Source organism: Limulus polyphemus, unplaced genomic scaffold (assembly GCF_000517525.1).
Source record: "Limulus polyphemus unplaced genomic scaffold, Limulus_polyphemus-2.1.2 Scaffold357, whole genome shotgun sequence".
Classification (NCBI taxonomy): domain Eukaryota; kingdom Metazoa; phylum Arthropoda; class Merostomata; order Xiphosura; family Limulidae; genus Limulus; species Limulus polyphemus.
The window spans coordinates 471,376-492,539 of NW_013665967.1; the positions used below are offsets into that span (position 1 = coordinate 471,376).

Consider the following 21,164-nt stretch of genomic DNA (forward strand, 5'->3'; position numbering starts at 1 on the left):
TATAATCACATATGTATGTGTGTGTGTGTGTGTGCGTGCGTGCGCACGCTTGTGTATATATGTATTTGTATAATCATTTGGGTCAATCTATGTTTATATATGTGTGTGTGTGTGTGTGTTTGCCCGCTTATATGTGTATATATTTTTATAACTTCCTATTGTTTGTAAGCATTGTTATACACGTTTAATTGTTACATTGTCACAATTAAACCTTCGATTTAGAATGTTTTCGTTTACGGGTTTACTGTTCAGTTAGTGATACCTGAAGAAGGACATTGCCCGAAACGTTGTATCCACAACAGTATATATATCTGTAGTTAACTCCATGGTGGTTTGACCTACACCATACCTCTTTTTATATCTGTTAACAACCACTACCTGTAATTTCCTACACAGTTTTAGTTATATCTTAGTTAGCTAAGCAGCGTTTTTTGTTTTACTCACCATTATGCCCCAAGTTAAACAAAAATCGTGGCCTTGCTAACTTTGAATGAATAATTGCTGTAAAATTCTTATCAATGCTAAGTGTAGCTACCAGTTTGGCCGCCAATTTTGAACTCATTCCTTTAACGACACGCTCAATCCTTTTCTGGCCGCAAGGTTTTTTTTGTTGTTGTTTTTTGTTTTTGTTTTCACACCTAAGATGTTTTTGATTAGAAACCAGAAGGAATCCCCAATAGTCGTGCCACTTGAAATTTATTTATTTATTTAGAGTATATTAATCTATGGGACCTATTTTCCTTTTTATGAGCTATATTTTGTGCGCCAGCAATACCAAGCGTGGGGCGCTCATATACCCGGTTCAATTTTATTATTCTATCAGGATCTCTACCATCCTACCTTCAAATTGAAATTTGTTTAGACAGGATTACACCTCCTGGGTCCAAAATTGTAATTATATCTCCAATCGGTCAAGAGATGGTGGAGCTATGATCTAAAAGTTTGTACTTCAAGAAGAAAAAAAAACAGAGTCGTCCTATGAGCAGCTAAAAATACAGCAGTCAGATTGCGTTAAATGAAAAAATGGTGAATGTTGATATTTATGATATTAATGCAATTTTATTGGACATTGAAGGAACGACAACATCTATAAGTTTTGTAAAAGTAAGATATTTTTCGTCGTTATATTTTGAAGAAAATATTTTCCACTGAAATGAAATAAGATCTGTTAAAAGCCTGTGGGTTAGCACTGTAGCTAAAAAGAAAGAAAAATATTAGTTACTAGGTTCTACACTTTCCTTACTCAATCAGGCCAATGGCAACGATGATAACAATGGCAGTGGGTAGCAATACAAGTTTACAAGTACTATTTACTTTTTTAGCACTAGTTCTAGTAGAGCTAGCTGTTTACATTATGTATTATATGATTAGTTTCAAATATTTTTCAAGACATACTATTAGTGTTAATGTCAGTGTCATGTACAATAAAATGAATAATACTAATAGTATGGCTGTTTATTTTTTAATGGGTTGTTTTGGCTTTGGAAATAATGCACAAATATTTTCTTTCGAAAGTGACAATTAATGACCAGTTACTGAGTTCATCTAGAGTTAAAATAAAAGAATTTTAATATAATTCACCAAATTGTAGAAGTTGCACTTTTTGTGGATATTTAAAACAGTTTATGTTGTATTATAGTTACATCTATCTCTATCATCTCAGTTACTCACTTTTTGTACTTATAGAATGTTCTTCTATTGTAGGTCTGTTAATGCATAAGTTCTAGTTAGTCTTAACATTATGGACCAATTAAATTGTATCAAAGAATGATATCATATGGCCATGTAACATAACTTAGGGCTGTCCTTGCACACCCACCCTTTACTTTTACAATTCTATTTGGATAAGGAGTTAATAGCTAAAACAGATTCAATGACACTTGAGTTAATTGGATATGTTGATATGAAGAGAATCTTTAGTCGGTTTAGAGTGTGCTACTCAGTTTTACCTTAAAAAATTGAATTAAAAACTAGGTAAGCATATGTTAGAGTCTTCAATGATGATGCTGTAGACACTGGGCCTAGAGAATGTTCATGATATGGTCCTGGATTATGTAATTAATATGAGGGATGCATGGGCCCTACTTAAACAGAACAGTGCTCACCTAATCATCTGTGGTTATTTAGATTATGCCTTTGAATCTCAAAGAACTACTTCAGACAATAGTGAGTTATCACCTACAAGTTTTACAATAGCTTGTGAGAATGGCTGCAATAGACCCAACACTCCACTTCCTTGCACCCATAAAACTTCAATTCATCCAGTATGTTTCTGTAAATATAAGTGTAAATGATGACACTGACTAGTAGGTATGTAGTGACTAATTGCAAATATTCCTTGGTTTTAAGTGCATTTCCAAAGCACTTGGTAACTGAGCCCAACAAGAGTCTATTGTGCAAAGAACAACTTTTTTTTTCCTTTTCTCACCTGTAATATTTTTCCGGTCTTTCATGGAATATGTTTCTCATGGTAAAACTTTATAATCTGTGTAGTATGTGTTCTCAGTTTTAAGTGTGGAAATGTCCTCAGCAAACAAATATTCATCCTTGTTAGTAATTGAAGAACAGGACTTAATGATGACATTTTCCATCCACTGGGACTTTGGTTTTCCTCCTAACCAACTTGCAGCTTATTTGTTGAACCCAAAACTTGAAGGAAGATGATAGACTGAAGCCATAGTTATGATTGTGAAGGTAACCAAGTAATCTCAACATTAATTCAGTGGTTATTTCATGGGATATGATGATGCTTATCGTTTTGATGAACTGTTAAATTTTTATTTTAATAAACATTATTCATGCGATGAATTCAAAAATATATGTATTTCTTTGGAGAAATGATAAGGTAGTACTGAAATTAACACTTGAATTTGGAGAATACCATACATAATTTTCTTAAACACTTTGGTTTCTATGATGCCAAATGAATTCACACACATAAGTCTACCACCTCTCTCAAATAATTGTTGTAGTCCACCACAGTACATCCATTTACTTGAGTTCATCTTTGCAAAATTTGATGCTTGTGTAGTATTTGAACCAACAATATATAAACATAACTATTTTTTTCAGAGGGAGTGTTGTTCCTTCTAACCAGGTTCCCTTCCTAGTTGAATGTGATTCGTTACAGGAGCCATTTGGATATCTCCATATAGTTCCGTCAAGCAGAAATTTGATGTTCATTTGGTGTTTTGTGTGACATCTTTTTTTCAGAGATAATTTTGAAGGATTGCAAAAAGTGCACCAATTGTTCTTCAAACAGTAAGTTTGTCCATAAACATTGTAAATTAATTTCCAATTTTTATGTGTAAAACCTGTAAAGAATAATAATAAGTTTAATCGTCCTTTTCAGTACTTTCTTATCATTTCTCCAAAGAAATGCATATATTTTTAAATTTAGCGCATGAAACTGTATTAGAATAACATTTATTAAAATAAAAATTTAACAGTTCATTAAACCGGAAAAATGCCGATATGGCTAAATATAGAGCTTGATACAAATGGTAAATTTGGAAAGTTCTATGGAAGTCATTTAACATCACTGACATTTTTTCATAGTTGAAAATACTTTTTGGAAGTTGCCAGTTATTTAAAGATATTCTGCAAATATTAAGCTTTCCACTGACTGCTAGTGTTTCTCAACACAATGAAAAAAAACACAGCTAAAGTTTTTATTGTGCTCTGTAATCTCCATCTTATCCAAGATGGCAGTATGGACAATAGCAATAGAGAATGCTCCTAGTGACTAGATAGTAAGTCTGAAGGCTTATAATGTCACAAACTAGGTTTCAATACCTGTGATGGACACAGCACGTATAGCCCATTGTGTAGCTTTGTGCTTAACAAAAAAAATAAATCAACAGAAAAGAGGCCAAATTGTGGATTGATAATGAATATTGAAATGTAGCAGATACAACTGTGAGCACCAGCAGGTAGAGCTGAGCAATTAATCAATTAGTATTACATAAAATATTTGATTAATCAAAATTAATGTTTCTGATTATTAGTTTTTGAGTATTTCAACTATCCAGTAACCAAAATATTACCATTATGATTTATTATTATTATTGGTTAATTCAAGTTTTTCAGTTAAATCTATTAGTGTCATGACTCATGAAAATAATAAGCTAATTAAAATTAGTGTTTGAAGTTCTTGTTATTGTTGATTTTTCCAACTATCCAGTATATTGATATATATATTTGATATATTGCCATTATGTTTGTTTGTTGTTAAGCACAAAGTGACACAATGGGCTGTCTATGCTATAGCCACTGCAGGTATCAAAACCCAATTTGCAGCATTATTATTTTCTTTAATTAGCCTTCACATGTGAATAAACAATTGGTTGAACATGATAAATTAATGAGCCCAATGACAAATTACTGAGCAAATTCTACTAATTGCTGAGCACGACTAACAGGACTGTACCAGCAAAAGAGAGAGAGAGAAATATAGGAAGTAGTAATTCAATGACTTATGAGTTAAGTGAGTCATGTTAATGGTCTAAACTGTTTTTGTTGCAGTTGCTCAGAAGTACTAAAAACGTTGCTATAATACTCAAAATTTGATCTTCAATGAAACAAGTACCCAATACCGATTCTTTTTTCAAAGCCTATGGAGGGGGGGGGGGTTAGTAGGTGTGGTTTTCAAAAGACTAATGAGTAGTTTTCACTCCTGGTTACTTATCACTTGTATCTAACCAGCCAGTAGAATACTCTATGTTACTTGTTTTATTTATACATAATTTTTAGTTTTTATGTTAAAAACACTTGCATATTATACCATTATGACTAAAGCTTGTATGAGGAGGCATTTAATGTAATATAACATGTGGACAACAAGGGACCATTTGGTCCTTTAAGGCTATCTTTTCACACCCACCCTTAAGAAGAGTGCAAATTTGAAATCATCCCATTCTTTTGAAGGAAATATTTGATTCCCGTTTTAAGCTCCTGTAAAGTTCTGACCTCCACTACTGCTGACAGCAATTCAATCCATATGTCAATCACCATGTTAGAAAATTAAAACTATTTTAACTGAAGCTTAGGTTGCCTTTTGCAAGTCTTAAACTTGTATCCTCTCCTCCTATTATCTTCAGAATATAGCACAAAGAAATAAGAGACCTTTATCCTATCACTTATCTAGACACTCTTGTAAGATTCAGTAAGATCACCTATTACCTTCCTTTTCTCAAAGAGAAAATAAATAAAGAAATAAATCTTAACCTATCCCTATAAGATAACTTTTCTATTTTCAGAATCATCCTGGTAACCCTTCTCTGAACCCTTCCCAAAAGGTCAAGGAAAATGGAGAGAAAAATTGTAAATAGTATTCCAAGTGAAGCCTAACTACAATATGTACAGAGATACTTGTCTCTTTTGATTTGTAATCATTATGTGTTTAATACATCCAAAAACTCTCTTGGCTTTACTACTAGCAACAGGGTGCTACTTCAATGGCTTGAGTGACTTACCTACTACTATGTACAGATCATTTTCTTCATTCACACTGTTGGGTGGGTTTCCATCTACGTTAAGTACGTAATCCAAATTATGATAACCCAAATATTTGTCCAACCTAGCAGTTGATCCATGTCATTCTGTAATACCATCCTTATTACAGCTAGAAATATCCAAGAGTAACTAATTTACTAATTATGCCCTTATGAGTATCATTAATGTAAATAAGAAATGGCAAAGACCCCTGTTGTATTCAACTAGTAACAAGGGTCCAGTTTTACTAGTTTCCATTAATATATTTTGCTTTCTCTCATCCAAAAATGCTACAATCCAATTAACTGCCTATGTGATTTTCTTAGCAAATTTTTGTGATGCTATATCAAAACTTTTTGGAAACCTAATTACTTCTAGTCCACACTCTGTCTTTTATACAAATAAGTAACATCCTTGAGGAGGAATTATAACATGTTCTTGATATGGTTGAATATCTCAACACTGTATTGCTGCTGCCTCAAATGTGAGCCAAAATGTTTCCTTTACTTCGTAGCAATACAGAATCCTTAAATCTGTGAAGAGATGGAATGGAGGTGGCCAAAAATGAAAGCAATAAACTTGGGACAAAAGTAAGCATTAACCAGATAAGTTCACAAATACTTTCCAGATAGTGCACAAGTTTTATTTTGGGAAAAGAGTCATTTAGCTTGTATAATCCAAGATTGAACACCAGTTCTCTGCTGTTTATATGGACTTCAAAGACCATCATATCAGAGTTTGGAGAAAATCAAAGAAAGAGAAAGACAAAACTTATTAATACAATTATTGCTATGCCTTGTAATTTTTATGCACAAGCAAAATTTCTCAATATAGAAGTTACTGGAACTAAATAAGTGTCTGAAATTGACATTATTTATCATTCATAATATATTTGGAGTCAACCTGTTAAGTATTCTGTGAGAAATCCAAATTTGAAATAGAAATATTGTAGAAAGTTATAACTTTTTTTTGGAAAATTATATTTATATAATCACAGTGCACAACAATAGTCAAAGAACATTTATAACACAACATATGCTAGTTTTGTTAATTTGAATAGAATGTAAAACACTACAAAATTGCACAGTATATTAGCTTGAACTCTTTTTTTTTTTTAAATATACTTACAAGTAATTACAATAACATAACTACATGTTAACACTAATAAATATTATTTTCTCTGTTGCAACCTAAAATTTTAAAGTCAAAAAGACTATTTTTAAAAATTTCTCTACCTTAATATATAAATAGAAAGAGAGTGAGAGACACACACACACACACAGTTTTGGTGTATTTTATTTATCATATTATGTGAAGCACTTTCACATTAAACACTCGATTAATAATAACCATAATGTGATCTATATATTAACATAACTTTTATTCAGTAGGGCTTATACTTCCCATTTCTCAAATGATTTGCCATCTCTGAGTCCATTAAAATGTTTGGTCTACCCACAGTCAATGCTAAATGGTTCCATGGGAGCTTCTGTGTTCTCAACGTTGTTAATGATGAGTCTCACAGGCTTTTTTTCTTGGTGAGTCTGGCGACTCCTCAGTAAGTTTTAACAACCATTGGAAAAACAGGGAAAAGAACTATGCACCCATTATCTCTGTTCATATCATTTTGTTGGACTGGAAATTAGTAGAAAGTGATCTTCACATGTTGCTAGCCCAACTTTCTCATGAAAATACAGAATGGTCCTTTAGCAACATTGTGTTTTAATGGTTAAAGTTAGGGGTACATTATTTCTTTATTCTCTGACTGGACATCTGTGAATTTTAATCTTTGTATTAGTCAGTGTTATCCTGGTTATCAGACCATTGGTCTTTGTGCAGTAAAGTTGGGTTAACTTGTACAAATATTCAGTCACACAGATAATATTACTTAAAGTTAAAACACTGTTGCATTGTACTGTTTAACTTATTTTTGGTTTTACATCTTGAAAGTAATCTCCAACATTCATCACACTGCAGTGATTTGGTATTCATTTTCTAAACATCAATGACTCACTGCCAGCTAGATCTTATAATGATGACTTATCTGTATGTAACTCTTTACTTAAGAATACCACACCTTGTTAGGAGAATGAATTTTAAGGTTGTTGTTTCTCCAAAAACAAATAATAACAATATAAATATATTAATGATATTCAGTAAATAGTACTAATTATTTTTTAAGTTTATGCTTTCACAATTTTAAGGAATTCAGGTTATTTATTCCATTCATGTAACTTCACAACTAATTGTTTTTTGAGATAAAATTAATTTTTCTATGAAGTAATATTTACATGTACAGTAGTTATTTTCTCTTTGTTGTATAAAGAAGTAACTTTGTTTGAACTGTGAAGTTGCTGATAAAATTTTAAAAGAAAAGGTAGAGGGCTGAATATATTATTTTTAATATAGAATGCTATATATGAGTGTCCAGAAATATTAAGTTTGCAAATCAGCTGTACTATACAACATTTTAGTGTTAAATATCCTTGTATGTATTTTTGTATTTATGGATAAATGATGAGATCAACATTCTGAGTAAAAGTGTTTCTACTTGATACCTGATTGTGTGGACTTTGTGAACTTAAAAAATGTGTGAGTGATGTATATATACTTTAACCACATATATGTGTAATATTTTCAGGATGTGTTGTTTCCTTATATAAGACAGAACTTGATTAGATATGTCAAAGACCACTGGAAGAATGCTGAGTTAATAAAAGACATTGACTCATTGAGGATGCAGGTAAACCTTGCAGTTCTAAGATTTTTTAACAATATTTTTTTCTCATAGGTCAAAATATCAGCAAACTTGTTAAATTAAATTTCTGTAAGATAAATGGATACATCAGTTTGTGATTTTAAACAAATTGAATGCCTTATGTTGTTTTTACTCTTCCTCATAAAATGATACTTTTAGCTGAACTTTAAACAGTTGTTATACTCACTGATAAATATAATGAGTCCAGTGTTTATTAATTGTTATTAATGTTTGCTAATATGATGCTACATCTTATGGCTTATCTATATTTCATTTATTCTTGGAATGAAAAAAGTATTTAACTTCACTTGGGTCAGATTATAGTGTAGCAGGTAAGCACTTAAAATTGTTCAGTTGATGAAGAAAATGTGAAAATTGAAGATTCATGTAAAAGTATGATCCATCATAAATTCTGTCTTAAGCAGCCACCATACTGAATTCCAATATGGCCACCATTGAAAACTAGCATTACTCAAGTATATTCTTCAAATGCAGATAGAAATCTCATCTATATATCTAAAATTGGGCATACATGTAAATTTTCTTATGGAAATCCAGGTAAAAGCAAAACCCATCACAGATCTTGTCTCAAACAACTGACATCTTGCATTCCCTCATGGCCACTGGCAAAAACCATGTGTTGTCTTTGCCATTGAGTTTGCTTTAAACTGTTAAAAAATATAAAAGTCAGTTTAATTTCTAACATACTTCTAACCATTACTAGTTTGAAAGATATTGATTCATTTGTTTATTTGTTTTTTCACTGGTGCAAAGACGGAAATGAAGAATTTCAGGCTAAGTTTGGCCTGCTGTAAAATGATAATGGTTCAAGCAATTTCCTTGAAATTTATTATGAAATGTAAGGAGACTTGGTAAACCTATCATACAAAAAATGGGAGAGTTTAGGATTAACAGCGGTGATTATACGGACGGTTGAAAAATCTAAAGTTTTCATTCCTGTTAATAACACACTGGGTGTCATGTGGTTTGTTGTTGTTTTTGGCCACACGACTCACTATCGTGTGTCTTGATCAATGTTTCAGAAGGAATTACTGTGGAAAGTATAGAGGGTTGAGTATGATACATTTAAACTCTTTTGAATATGCAAATCAACAAGTCACTTGACAACCACAGTGGAATAGCTTATATCAGAATTACATTTTGAAATTGTTTGGCATTTCAGAGGTAGTATGATACTACCAAAAATAGGTCCCTTTTTGAAAATGTATTTAACAGCCCTTTTCATTGTAAAATATCCATACACCCAGATCATAAAGATGTTTTCAGATCAGGGATTTAGATTTTCCAAGATGTGGAATCCTTTGTACTAAATGGCATTGGAAAACAAAGAATATGGATCAATTTGAAGCAGCAGAAGTATCCAGAAAGAGATTTGTAATAAGTCACACCCCAGCAGTGATAAGTAAACTGTAGCATGTTGTAACAGCTAAGAATTCATGAACACAGAGGTCAGTGGCAAAAGCTGTCCTTGCCCCTAGTAACATTAAATAACATAATCATAAAGAATCTCCATCTGTAAACAAGGCCAGTCGAGTAAGAACTCACCAAGATAAGGCTTTTAATCATAACTCAAGCAGCTGAAAAATGAAATGGATATTCATACTATTTCATACAAAGACGTAATGTTCAAGTAACCAGGTACATTATCAATGGATTTCTGTGCAGATGCGCAAAACATTCTTCCTTGTATACTAGATGGATTATAGAAAGCAAGTACGGAGGAGTGGTGTGCTATGTATATGACAGCCTTACAACAAAGCCTATTGCAATAGAAGCTATGCTGCAAGACTGTAGTCAAGTTGCGTAATCATAAGGTTGGGCATTATCAGATATGGTGAAGCTCCAAAACTGTTTTAATTACAACATACCATCTGTATAAATGGATTACCATATAGGTCTGTATTTGTGCAAATTTTCAACCAAATCTGTTAAGCCACTGTAGACCTTTTCACCTCCAATCTTTTTATGATATGAATATACATATCTTTTTAATTTCATCCTGTAATAGGCAGTAGAAGACTTGAAGAATGGGTTAAATGTAGTTCAAATACCAGATATTGATGAGGAGGAGGACAGACTTCAAGAAGCTATCATAACCAATGTTTTTGATCAGATGGATGCTGACCGTAAAACAACTGCATTGAAACAGCTTCAGGGTCATATATGGAGAGAAGCTTATCATAGTGGAAAGATAGAGGGCCAGTAGGTACTTGTATATGTAAATAAACTACACATGGCACATTATTAATATAGGTTACCCTTTCATGTGGTTAAGTTTCTTATTCTGTTATTTTATCTTGAACTTGCCTACTTGATTCTTATTTCTTATCCTAGCTATAGTTGATCTAACTCATTTACTAATTAGCCAACTTTTGTATGTTACTGCCTTATTGCTGCCAAATGTCCTATATGAAACATTATTGTAACAATATTTCAAGTCAGGTGGACTTATCTGTGAAATAATAAAAGCATTTTCTTATTGAGTTTGTTCTCATGCTGTCAACAACCAGGTGACTTTAGGTTCTTAGTTTCCTTAACATAATGCAGAACACTCTCCCACTTGTCCACATACTTATTTATTGCACATGCACCAAGAAAATGTACATAAGCCCTACTTTCCCACCATTTCCTGGTTGACAGTTGTTTTTTAACTTTGCTCACTATGAACTCTGAGGTCAAAGTTAATTACTGCTGCAATTGTTCCTACCAATATTGGATGTTTTACAACTTCTTTGAAAGCTCTACTCATATTGTCTGTTTCCAGCATACAAGGAGATCCCATGGCCATATTGTTGGCCCTTATTGTTGATCAGTATATTTAAGCCATTAATTCCATATTATCTGCTTATGTCCTTATTCTTATAATGATGACAATGATAAAGATCTTTTGTTTTGACCTGTTCACCTTCATTTTGTGAAGAGTAGGATTTGTCAGTTAGTCCTAATTTTGAAGATGCTTCTGGTTGTCTGATTTCTCTTTTTCTCAGGTATGGTCTATTTTAAATATTGAATTCTGTTATGCCTGAGGGTGCTAATCTCAAGTTGAACAGTTCAGTCCATGAATCTCTATATTCTCCACTTTCTTCTGGTCTTCAGGTCATTATTGATGCTCTTAGGAGTCAGTTATATGTTAAGTCTTTTAGTGGAGGTAGTTTCCTCTACTCAACCATTTACTCAGTTTTTGCCCCATGCACTGTAAATTTGTCTTATTTTGAGATTTTCTCTTTTGGAATTATTATTAAGTACCAGCTACTCTCATTTCCTTCATTCCTTTAGTTATTTTTTAAATTGCAATCTTCCTTACTGCAGTTATCACTGATGTAGTTTCTATTACTACATTACTATTATGTTTCTTTGAAATCTTAGCATATCATACTTTGTTACAAAACAGTCGTTTCCCACATGCACCCATATTAGTTTCTTGTTCAGGCTGGCTGTTGTTAGGCCCTTTGGCCAAAAAGCTTAATTCTCTTTTGGAGCGGCTGGAATGTTAGCCTGACACTCTTCATTTGTGGATTAACAGTCCTGTTAGACCACCTTCCAGAGTTGTTAGTTTGTTGCATTAGACATAGTTTTTCTTGTCACCAACTTCTCAACATATTACTTTTTCCATATTTTGTTTCATGATTATGTCATATCAGCTTCTTCCTAGCTGGTTTCAGAGCTGCCTAATCTGAAACTTTCAGATGCCAGAGAAGCCATCAATCTCTTTTGTCCTCTTTTATTCCAGGACCTCTTCTGAGCCCATTGTCTTCTGTTTACCAAATTCCTAGACACTGTTCTATTGGGCATAGTCTTACATTTCTTCGCTTTTTCCTTTTTTGAGCCATCAACAATTTGTTCACTTTATCAGCTATCTTCAAAATGTCTTTTTTTATTGCTTGCATTAATCAGAAGGTGTTCTAATATCTGTCTTTGATAAGATTCATGTCACTTTTCTCTCAAAACCTTATACTTGTACCCAGATTGCACCCTCCTACCTAAGCGTGAAACATCAAGAGATGGTATCCATTTTTGCTTTTTTTTTCATTTGTTTGTTGTGTATCCTGTTTGATCACGATTCTCACTGCGAAGAAAGTTTTTATGCCCAATCAGAGCCATTTGTTTTATCTGTCCAATACCGAGTCTTTCAGGATGGCTTGGAAAAGATTGTTTATACATTACAACAAATCATGCTTTTCAGATCTTACTTAGGCTACATTGACAAATTGGCTTGTCCAGTTGATCCATTTTGTTTACTGTGGTGTTTCCAAACATCTTAAAAGTTCATTTTGGGTTGTATCTTACCAATTTGGCCATTTAGTGATGTTTATGGCATGGTGATTGTAGTACCCGTAGAGCTTATCTTGAGTATAGAGATGTTGATGTATCTGAATATGTTCTTGAAAATTCAGGATTTTGTTTGCCTTCAGTTGTGAATCCCTATCATGGACCTTTATTTATGATATATTCCTATACCACTCAAAACCCGTGGTCATAATTCCAGGGGTGTCTGAGGTTGAGAAATCATTATAAAACAAAAACAATAAAGAATCACAGTCTCTCCTTATAATATATGACTCCTTTTATGGGTTGATCCATTTGGGACTCTCTTGTGTCACATATACCTCTGCAGTTGTCCTAGATAAAATTCCACCCTCTAGCTGGAGCTCCATAAGAGGGTGAACCGCTCTGATAGTGACAGAGGATGCCTCGATAGGTACCTTTTCCAACCTTTGCATGTACATTCTCGCATAGCACTTGAGATATTGGAGATGAGAGGCCTGTTCTCCATATAATGTTTCATAGCTCCGACCAGGTTGGGGATCACCTCATATTTTTTTCTGTAACCTTGTTCCCATTGCACTGTCTTAGGGTTGTTGATCCTATCTTGAATCTACCTAGATCTTTTCAATATTCCCTGGGTGCCCACTGGCTAGGCTGATCTTTTCTGAATAGGATGAATGGAGCTTTAGCCCCATGAGCTTGTCCAGTAATTAGTTACCACTGATACCCTCCTTCAAAAATTTTCCACTTCAAGTACAGAACTACATTTTGTGCTCACACATATTATTAACCCTCTTGCTACAGACAGACTAAAAAGTACATGTCACAATGTTTTGGATGTTCTTTTCAAAATATAATTAAACAATTTTTTTATCAATGTATTTCAATAGAATTGGCATCAAAATGTAGTTTATAGTTAAATTTTAATTGTATGTATGTTTTACTCTTTTCATTTGAAAGAAAATATTAAAAACGAAATGCTAAATATCTTTTTTTGTGTATGGGTCACATGGAATGTCATCTTGTAATGTTTACTAAAAGCTGAAGATACATAGAACATGTTAAAAGTTATAGTGTGGAAACTCTGATGGTTACTTTGGGGGTCACGTGGTTGGTGTAATCCACCAAGACAGTAGTGAAATGTTTTATGGGTTTCCATAGTGAGGAGATTCCCTTCTGAGAAAAATGCCTTTCTTTGACCCAGTCTTCTTGAGACTGGTCTACTTCACTTGGTTCATGATCGGCAGGCCCACCGACAAGAGGGGCAACTGTTTAGGGGCCCAGGCAAATGAAACCTGGTTATGCCATAAAGCATCTTTAGGCTATATCTTCATTTAATGATAAAAACCATAGTTTTTGGCTTTTCTTTGCATATAGACACTTAATACATTAAGAACGACTGAAATAATAATTTGAGTAATAATTAATATGTATTTGTTACTAGATTTAATAGATATTTGTTGTTACTTTATTAACGTTTTTACGCTTATACTGTGAGGTAAAAACGGCTGCTGCTATGATTTTGTCTGGTTTATGCGCTCATTGTTGTCCTAATTTAGGATCTTCTTTTTAATAAATTCTTGAAAATGTTAAAAAAGAGAGAGAGAAAAGGGGCCTGGCGAGGATGTTTGCCCCGGGGCCTATGCTGGCTCTCAACATTCCTGATGATCGGTTTACCTTTACTGTGGTTCGGGACTCAACTCAAACTCTGCTTAACCACTTAATTCATTTATTGTGGTCTAGATTGTTATTTACCATCTACCAGTGTTCCTTACAGCACTCTCTGGCTTTCTTCATATCATTATGGGTATTCTGTTTTTTAATATTTCAGAGGTATTAAAGTATCTGTTCTAGTCCATCACTTCAAATTAGGGACAGCTTGCAGAAATAGACTTTGAGTAGTTCTGCTCAAATCTTTGAAGCAAACTTTCAAAACAATGTATTTTATCAGTGTTATCTAGTTATTGAATCAGAGCTTTAAGTAGATAAGCAGAATTTTGATAGCAAAAATACAGAAGTTGGTTTTTTAAGTGAATATCAACACAATATTTGTGACTTTTTCCAGTTTTTAGGCTGTCCTGTTTTTCATCAGCTGGAGTTTGTAAAAAGATTTTACTATTATTAACAATCTAACCTTTTTGCAAAATCCTAAAGCAGCTTTTTTAATACATTACTAATTTGATATGTATACTTCAATCCATGAGAGTATTTACATTAAATGACTTGCTTCTTTTCATCTTGTTCCATAAAGTATTTTAGAAGTTAACATTCTGGGGGACTTGTACACCAAATCCTCAATTTATTCTCTGTTGACAAAACTTTGTGTAAAAATCATTCCTTTGATTATACAAAATACATTTTTTCTTTTTAATAGCTCAAAAAGTTTTAGGATTGTCATCTTTCTCTCCTAGTGTATAAATTTCATATTTTGAATTTTAGCAAGTTCTAATTTGCACTCCTAAGTGTGATTGAGGCTATGCTAAAATTCAGCACAAGGAGTTTCTTTCTGTAACAGGATCTGATTGTGAAAGCTGCCTACTGTTTTGTGTATAGTTATGTTGTATTCAGATTTACAAAAATCTCGTGGAGCAGATATACTTTATGATGTTTGTTATCAGCCTTTTCGAGAATGTAGTTTTGGTTGTCTTCAGGCATATTTCTTTCTGTTCTGAAAAACAGAAGACTTCCTATTGTAGTTTTGACTTTTCACCCATGGTATTCAAAGTAAATATTATGTCAGCCATACTCCATCCACAGTCACAACTGAAGAATGATTCCAGAAAATGAATCATTTGGTTTGATGTCATAAGGTATAATATAATACCATGTGATTGGGATTTAGTTCAATCAGTTAATGTTGTGATAAGTAAAAGTTCTTCAGCTTTATATGGATTTTGGGAGGAGATTTTGTAAAAAAAAAAATTTATTTCAAAGATTTTTATACCGTCCTCTTGGCCATCATAAAGTTGCTAATTTGTTTCATTTATTGCTATGAGCATTGTATTTAACTTTTAAACTCAATGTATCGCAATACAGTAGTCAATCCCACCTGTACAATTGGCTATTTTCTTTTTTATTCAACAAATAGTCTATTTTGTCTTCAATTTCCTGCCAAATTTGTCTTTCACTATTCATCTATCTTAATTTTGTAGAGATCAGATAACTGTGTACTAGGTTAATCCTTGATATTGCTGTTCGTTCATGGCTAACATAGAATACAAGATTAACAAACAGTTGGTTCAATTGAAGGATTATTTTAAATTCAGACAGTTAAGCTGTAATGGATTTAATTTTCACTAAATTTGTTGTTTCATTCATAAGTACTTTTTACCAAAACAATTAAGTGTCTGCCTTATTTTTGACAGATGTTTCACTTCGGATACTAAATTGTTTTTATTTCTTTTGACAGAGAAAGTAAACACCTTTGTATTTGCTCCTCACATTGTTTTTTTTTAAATCTATGATGGAAAACAGGTTTGCCATTTTAGTATCTTGCATTTTTCTTGTTGTACAATTTTTGTTCTCTTAATTATTCTTCAAGTAGACCAGGTCTGTAATAACTAATCTGGACTTTTTGATCAGGTGGATCTAGTATAATAAAGTTGCTTGGAATTGACATTTCTTGACTGCTACACTTCCATAACTTAATTTATTTCATTAGGATTTCACCCTCACAACACAGTTTCTTGTTTCTATCTTTCTGTAAATTATTCACACATTACACTTCTATATTAAATTTTCTGTGTTTTGCCTATAATCTCACTACTTGTATCATGTGGAAGAAATGTGCAGTATTGAATGAATTTAATTATTTTTTTCTTCTTCCTTATTTTATTTGTAGTAGAATTCTTGCATTTTATATAAACTTATCTCTATCATCCAGGCCAGTAAACCCAAGTTCTCTCCCTGGGTAATAACTCATCAAAGACAACAGACAAATCTGAAATGCTATTTTTTTGTATTCTTTTTTAAATATGTTTGGAAAAATTAAGAGGAATATGAAAAATCTGCAGTTTAACGTGACTTTTATCACAAGTAAAAAACATTTTCACTATTTTTGGTATACCCAAATACTCCCAATAATTCTTATTCTATTAGAGTAGGCTGAATTGTTAACATAATATTGTTTGTATAGGTATTTTAACACTTGAGGTTTGCCTTTTTAAGTGTGTATGAAGATGTTATGCCAGCACTAAAAAGTTGGAAAACAGCAGGAAAACATGTTTATATATATTCATCTGGTAGTGTGGAAGCCCAGAAACTTCTCTTTGGTGCTACAACTTATGGAAATTTACTGCAAGTAAGTTTTTTACATGTTTAGTGTAAAGGTTACTAAAAACAGATTAACTTTCTCACTACAGGTAGGTCAGAGTGTGCATGTCACAACCTTTTATAATTTATAATTAAACTAGTTTAATTTAATTTGGTTAAGAAACCAAGTTTTAACTTCTTAAATTTTATAAGGAAATATTTTAAAAAATCATCAATCTCCCCAGAGTATGAAAATCATGACATTTGTTCTCTAGGTCTTTCCTCTTTATTTACCATCCTTCTTTGAAGTACAAAATTTAATGCGAATCACTCATTGTAATATAGATATTACTAATACAAAGTAATTTTTATAGCCTTCAATTTTACTTGCTTATGGAGTCATAAACTAGAAAACCAGATCCACTTGCCATGACAACCTGTCATCTCCTCTCTTTTGCAAATTGCCAATAATTCTTTAACATTTAATACTATATCATTTATAACCAATAGAAAGCAAAGTTTAATCTATCAAATAATTTATAATGCTACATTCTTTTCAGTACAGAATATTGTCAATTTTGCCTTCAGTTTAAGATGCTGTTGGAATTATTTGAAGGCTCTTATGCAATAATTAGAAAGCTAGTTAAATTATAAGGAAATTGTTTGCTTTTTGCACGCTAGTATTCTGTGTCCTAGTTTCATTATTATAAAAAAAAAGTATGCTTTAATATCATCAGCAACTGACAGCAAAAAAACAAGAAGTCAAAGGTAAGTACTGTATTTCTTGTTTTTCATGTATAATATTTATTTATGGTTATAAAAGTAACTAAAAGTAAAAATGGAAAGCTCGTTAGTTAGATAATGAAAAAAAACATTCTTCATGAGGTATGCCCTCGAGCAGCTCATGCATTATGTCTTATTCAATAAGGTAACATGAGCTACGCATTTGCTGAGTAATTTACAACTGGTGTGGTGGAATTATTAGTTAGATACAGTTCATAAAGCAATAAAACATTCAAATTAAGTATAAACAGATGTAGACCGTTACAAACAAATTGACGAAGTCATATAGAATTAGAGTAAAAAAAATAACATAAAATATAAAGAGTTACTAAAAAAGAAACGTTTGATATTCATTTAGGTTTTAGAAGTGAAATTTGAAATTTTCCAATCAAGAAAAGTATTTTTAATGTAACATGAAAATCACTTTGCACTCTGAGCAATCAACACTCTGATTCCATATATTCATGGACAAACCTTTAATAAAATTACTTAATTGAAAAATCTAATTTTTCACATACAGAGAGCTTAACAAAGTTTGTCACATTGCCTGACCTCATATGTGAAGAGTTAAACAGACCTACGAGGCCAGAAAGAACAAACTCATTTTTTGTCACAAGAGGTTAATGTAAAAGTGACTTCAAGAAGTACAGAAAAAAAATTAATTTGGGTTGCAAAGTACATTCATATACAATTAGAGACAACTTGGAAAACTAAATATACCTAAGCACCAAAGAATTGTAAAATGACATTAGTTACCAACCCTAGTTACACCAGCAACAAAGTATATTGATTAAGAAGCGTAACTGAAATGACAGTTTTAATGCAATATGAACACATTATTTTTCCATGGTGGTTCATTTTGAGCAACGAAAATTATAGGACAAGCCAATTCTGTTTAATGTGTAGAGAGACGATATATATATCTTAATTGAATACTTTTGGGAGATTTATGTCTAGCTTTCAGGAAATGTTGTGGTATCTGGCAATAAAAAACAAACATTAACAAAGTGTAAGAATTTTTTCTCATAAGAAATAGGGTTAAATATGTTTAATTGTAGTATTTTCAAAATCTGTCTCTTTAAAGATAGAAATATTGTTGTGGTTATTACCTTACTTGTATGTAGTTACATAATTATACAGTATTTCATTACATTCTACTTTAGGCATGGTCTGTTTCTTTTAATAAATTTATTGAAGGAACTGTTATTTTCCTACAGTTTATAGATGGACACTTTGACACCAACATAGGACCCAAAAAAGAATCTACTAGCTACACAAAAATTGCTAATGAATGTGGTTATCAGGCACATCAAATTCTTTTCTTAACAGATATACCTGAAGGTGAGTTTAATACTGAATTACCCACATTTCCTGAGCACAATGTAATAACACTACAGAATACTAATTAATGTTTCTATGAAAGGTTGTGGAAATTATCTGTTTTATTTTGTTTCTGGAACATCTACATAAGTTATATTCAAGTAAAACATCACTATATTCATATAATGCATGCTACTTAGTAGAAGGTTCCACTAACATCTACTTTATCAGCTACAATTCTTTGATTTTATTACTGCATTTAAAAGGTAAGTGAAAATTTCAGTTTCAATAAAACATTCCCCATGAAGAATCAGCTTAACCCTCTCAGTACAGGCATCCTTTTCTGCACATTTCACAAGGTTCTACTGAGTTATATTCAAAATATAAGTCCTAATTTTAAAAGGCAATGTTAAAAATAATCCTGAATTTCCCCAGTCTGAGAATTGTGATATTTGCTCTCTAGGTCTCCCCATCCCCTCCGAGAAGTACAAAATTTAACACAAAGGATAATTTTTATAGTCTTCAGTATTATTTGGTTAAGCCATAAAATAGAAGATCAGACCCCTCTTGCCATGACCTGACCACCTGTCACATCCTCTTTCTGATGTTTAATACTATATTATTTATAACCAAGAGAAACCCAAAGTTTTAATCTATCAAATGGTGTATTATATTACATTTTTTCTGTACAGACAATTGTCTATTGCACTTCCAGTTTAATGCATCGAAGAGCTTAGCTGAATTTTTAATGGCTCATGTCACACAGTTAGAGGACATTATCTGTTCTTTGGTGCAGTAGTACCATTAGTATAAAAAAGTTTGATTATGGTTAAGTTTCATCGACACCAACACACCCAGGTAAATACTATATTTCTTGTTTTTCTTTGAAACTTTTTAGGTTAGATTAGGTAAAATAAATAATAGAAAATTTTCATGAGGTATGCTTGTGAGTAATTTGTGCATTATGTAATTTAATAGGATAATGTGAACTACACGTTCACCAAGTTACTTTCAACTTGTGTGGTGGGATTATTAGTTAGACACAATAAAATGGTAAAATTAAGTATAAACAGATGTAGTTTCATGTTACAATTGGAAGTCATTCTAGACAAAAAAAAAAGGGTAATTTTAAATCTATTTTCTTATTTTTTTGTGGTGGTTACTTGGTACTATAGGGTAAAAAAATAAGAGATAAAATATAGTTTTATTGAAGGTAAAATGTCTGAAATTTATTTAGGAGGTTTTAAAGATTACACAAATGAAGAATTTTTAATCTTAACATGAAAACTGCTTTGCACTTGGAGCAGTTAACACTTTGACTCCATATATTTATGGAGAAAGATTTAGTGAAAATACTTCATTAATTTTTTGTCTACAAATGACACTTAATGATTACTTAAAAGTTGTGAACTTTTGTGAAGATGCACAAAACATATTAGAGGTTATAGTATGAAAACTCTAAAGGCCAGTTTGGGGTAAATTTTTAGGTCGAATCGACCAAGTCTGTAATGAGAGAGTTAGAAAAAAGTTTGGTTATTAATATTGGGTATTTTTATAATTAATAAACAAATATACCAGGAAAAATGGAAATTTAATCTTGCATGGAAGAGGATTCGAGTATCTTGAAATATTCATTTCTAAAGCCTGCATGAACAATATGCATTTTCAGGTAGAAAATGGTTTACATACAAAATTTACAATGTATTTAGCTTAGATTAGCCAATATTAAGTCCAACTCCTCATTACTGTCACACTCAGCCAAAGGGTCTCTTGTGTGCTAAACCTTTTGACTATATTGGAAATATTATATAAAAAGTCCTGCCAAAAAGTGTATTTATTTTCCAACTATCTCCAAGTCTGTCACTTTTTTTTAATTATTCAGAATCTCAAGCTGCTAAGAATGCTGGAATGAAGACCACATTAGTAAGCCGAGAAGGGAACAAGTCTCTTTGTGAAGAAGTAGTTAAAGAGTTTGGAGAAGTTAAGAGTTTTGACCAGATATCACTACTTTAACATTTCTGTAGAATTAATATCACAGAATTATGCTCAACACCAATAACAAGTTTAAAGTGAATTGCCTTGTTCTCAAATATTCTGTTCAGGCCTGTTTTAATCCTCTTTTTTGTTATCATAACATTGCAATAGTAATAGCAAAAAAATAAGCTTTCTAGTTCTATCAATAAATGTAAATTCAGTTTGTGGGTAAAATGTTTTGTGAACATCCATAAGGAATCACACAAAGTGAAATTACTGATTTTTGGAGTTGGCAGTA

At 32.1% G+C, this 21,164-nt stretch overlaps 1 protein-coding gene across 9 annotated transcripts; it reads left to right on the forward strand.

Moving 5' to 3' along the window:
* The first annotated feature begins 860 nt into the window (after window positions 1-860).
* Window positions 861-21,124, forward strand: LOC106457655 (enolase-phosphatase E1-like). 9 transcript variants are annotated; one of them, XM_022383653.1, is made up of 8 exons: window positions 1,018-1,104; window positions 3,073-3,261; window positions 6,008-6,083; window positions 8,135-8,236; window positions 10,281-10,474; window positions 16,706-16,838; window positions 18,790-18,913; window positions 20,775-21,124. In XM_022383653.1, exons 3-8 carry the CDS (start codon window positions 6,042-6,044, stop codon window positions 20,903-20,905), a joined length of 726 nt encoding a protein of 241 aa, XP_022239361.1. In that variant the 5' UTR covers window positions 1,018-1,104; window positions 3,073-3,261; window positions 6,008-6,041; the 3' UTR covers window positions 20,906-21,124. The 9 variants fall into 9 exon arrangements, with proteins under 9 accessions (XP_013772543.1, XP_013772546.1, XP_022239361.1 ...); XM_022383654.1 differs by lacking the exon at window positions 1,018-1,104 and adding an exon at window positions 1,201-1,303; XM_022383656.1 differs by lacking the exon at window positions 1,018-1,104 and adding an exon at window positions 1,201-1,279.
* The last annotated feature ends 40 nt before the right edge of the window (window positions 21,125-21,164 follow it).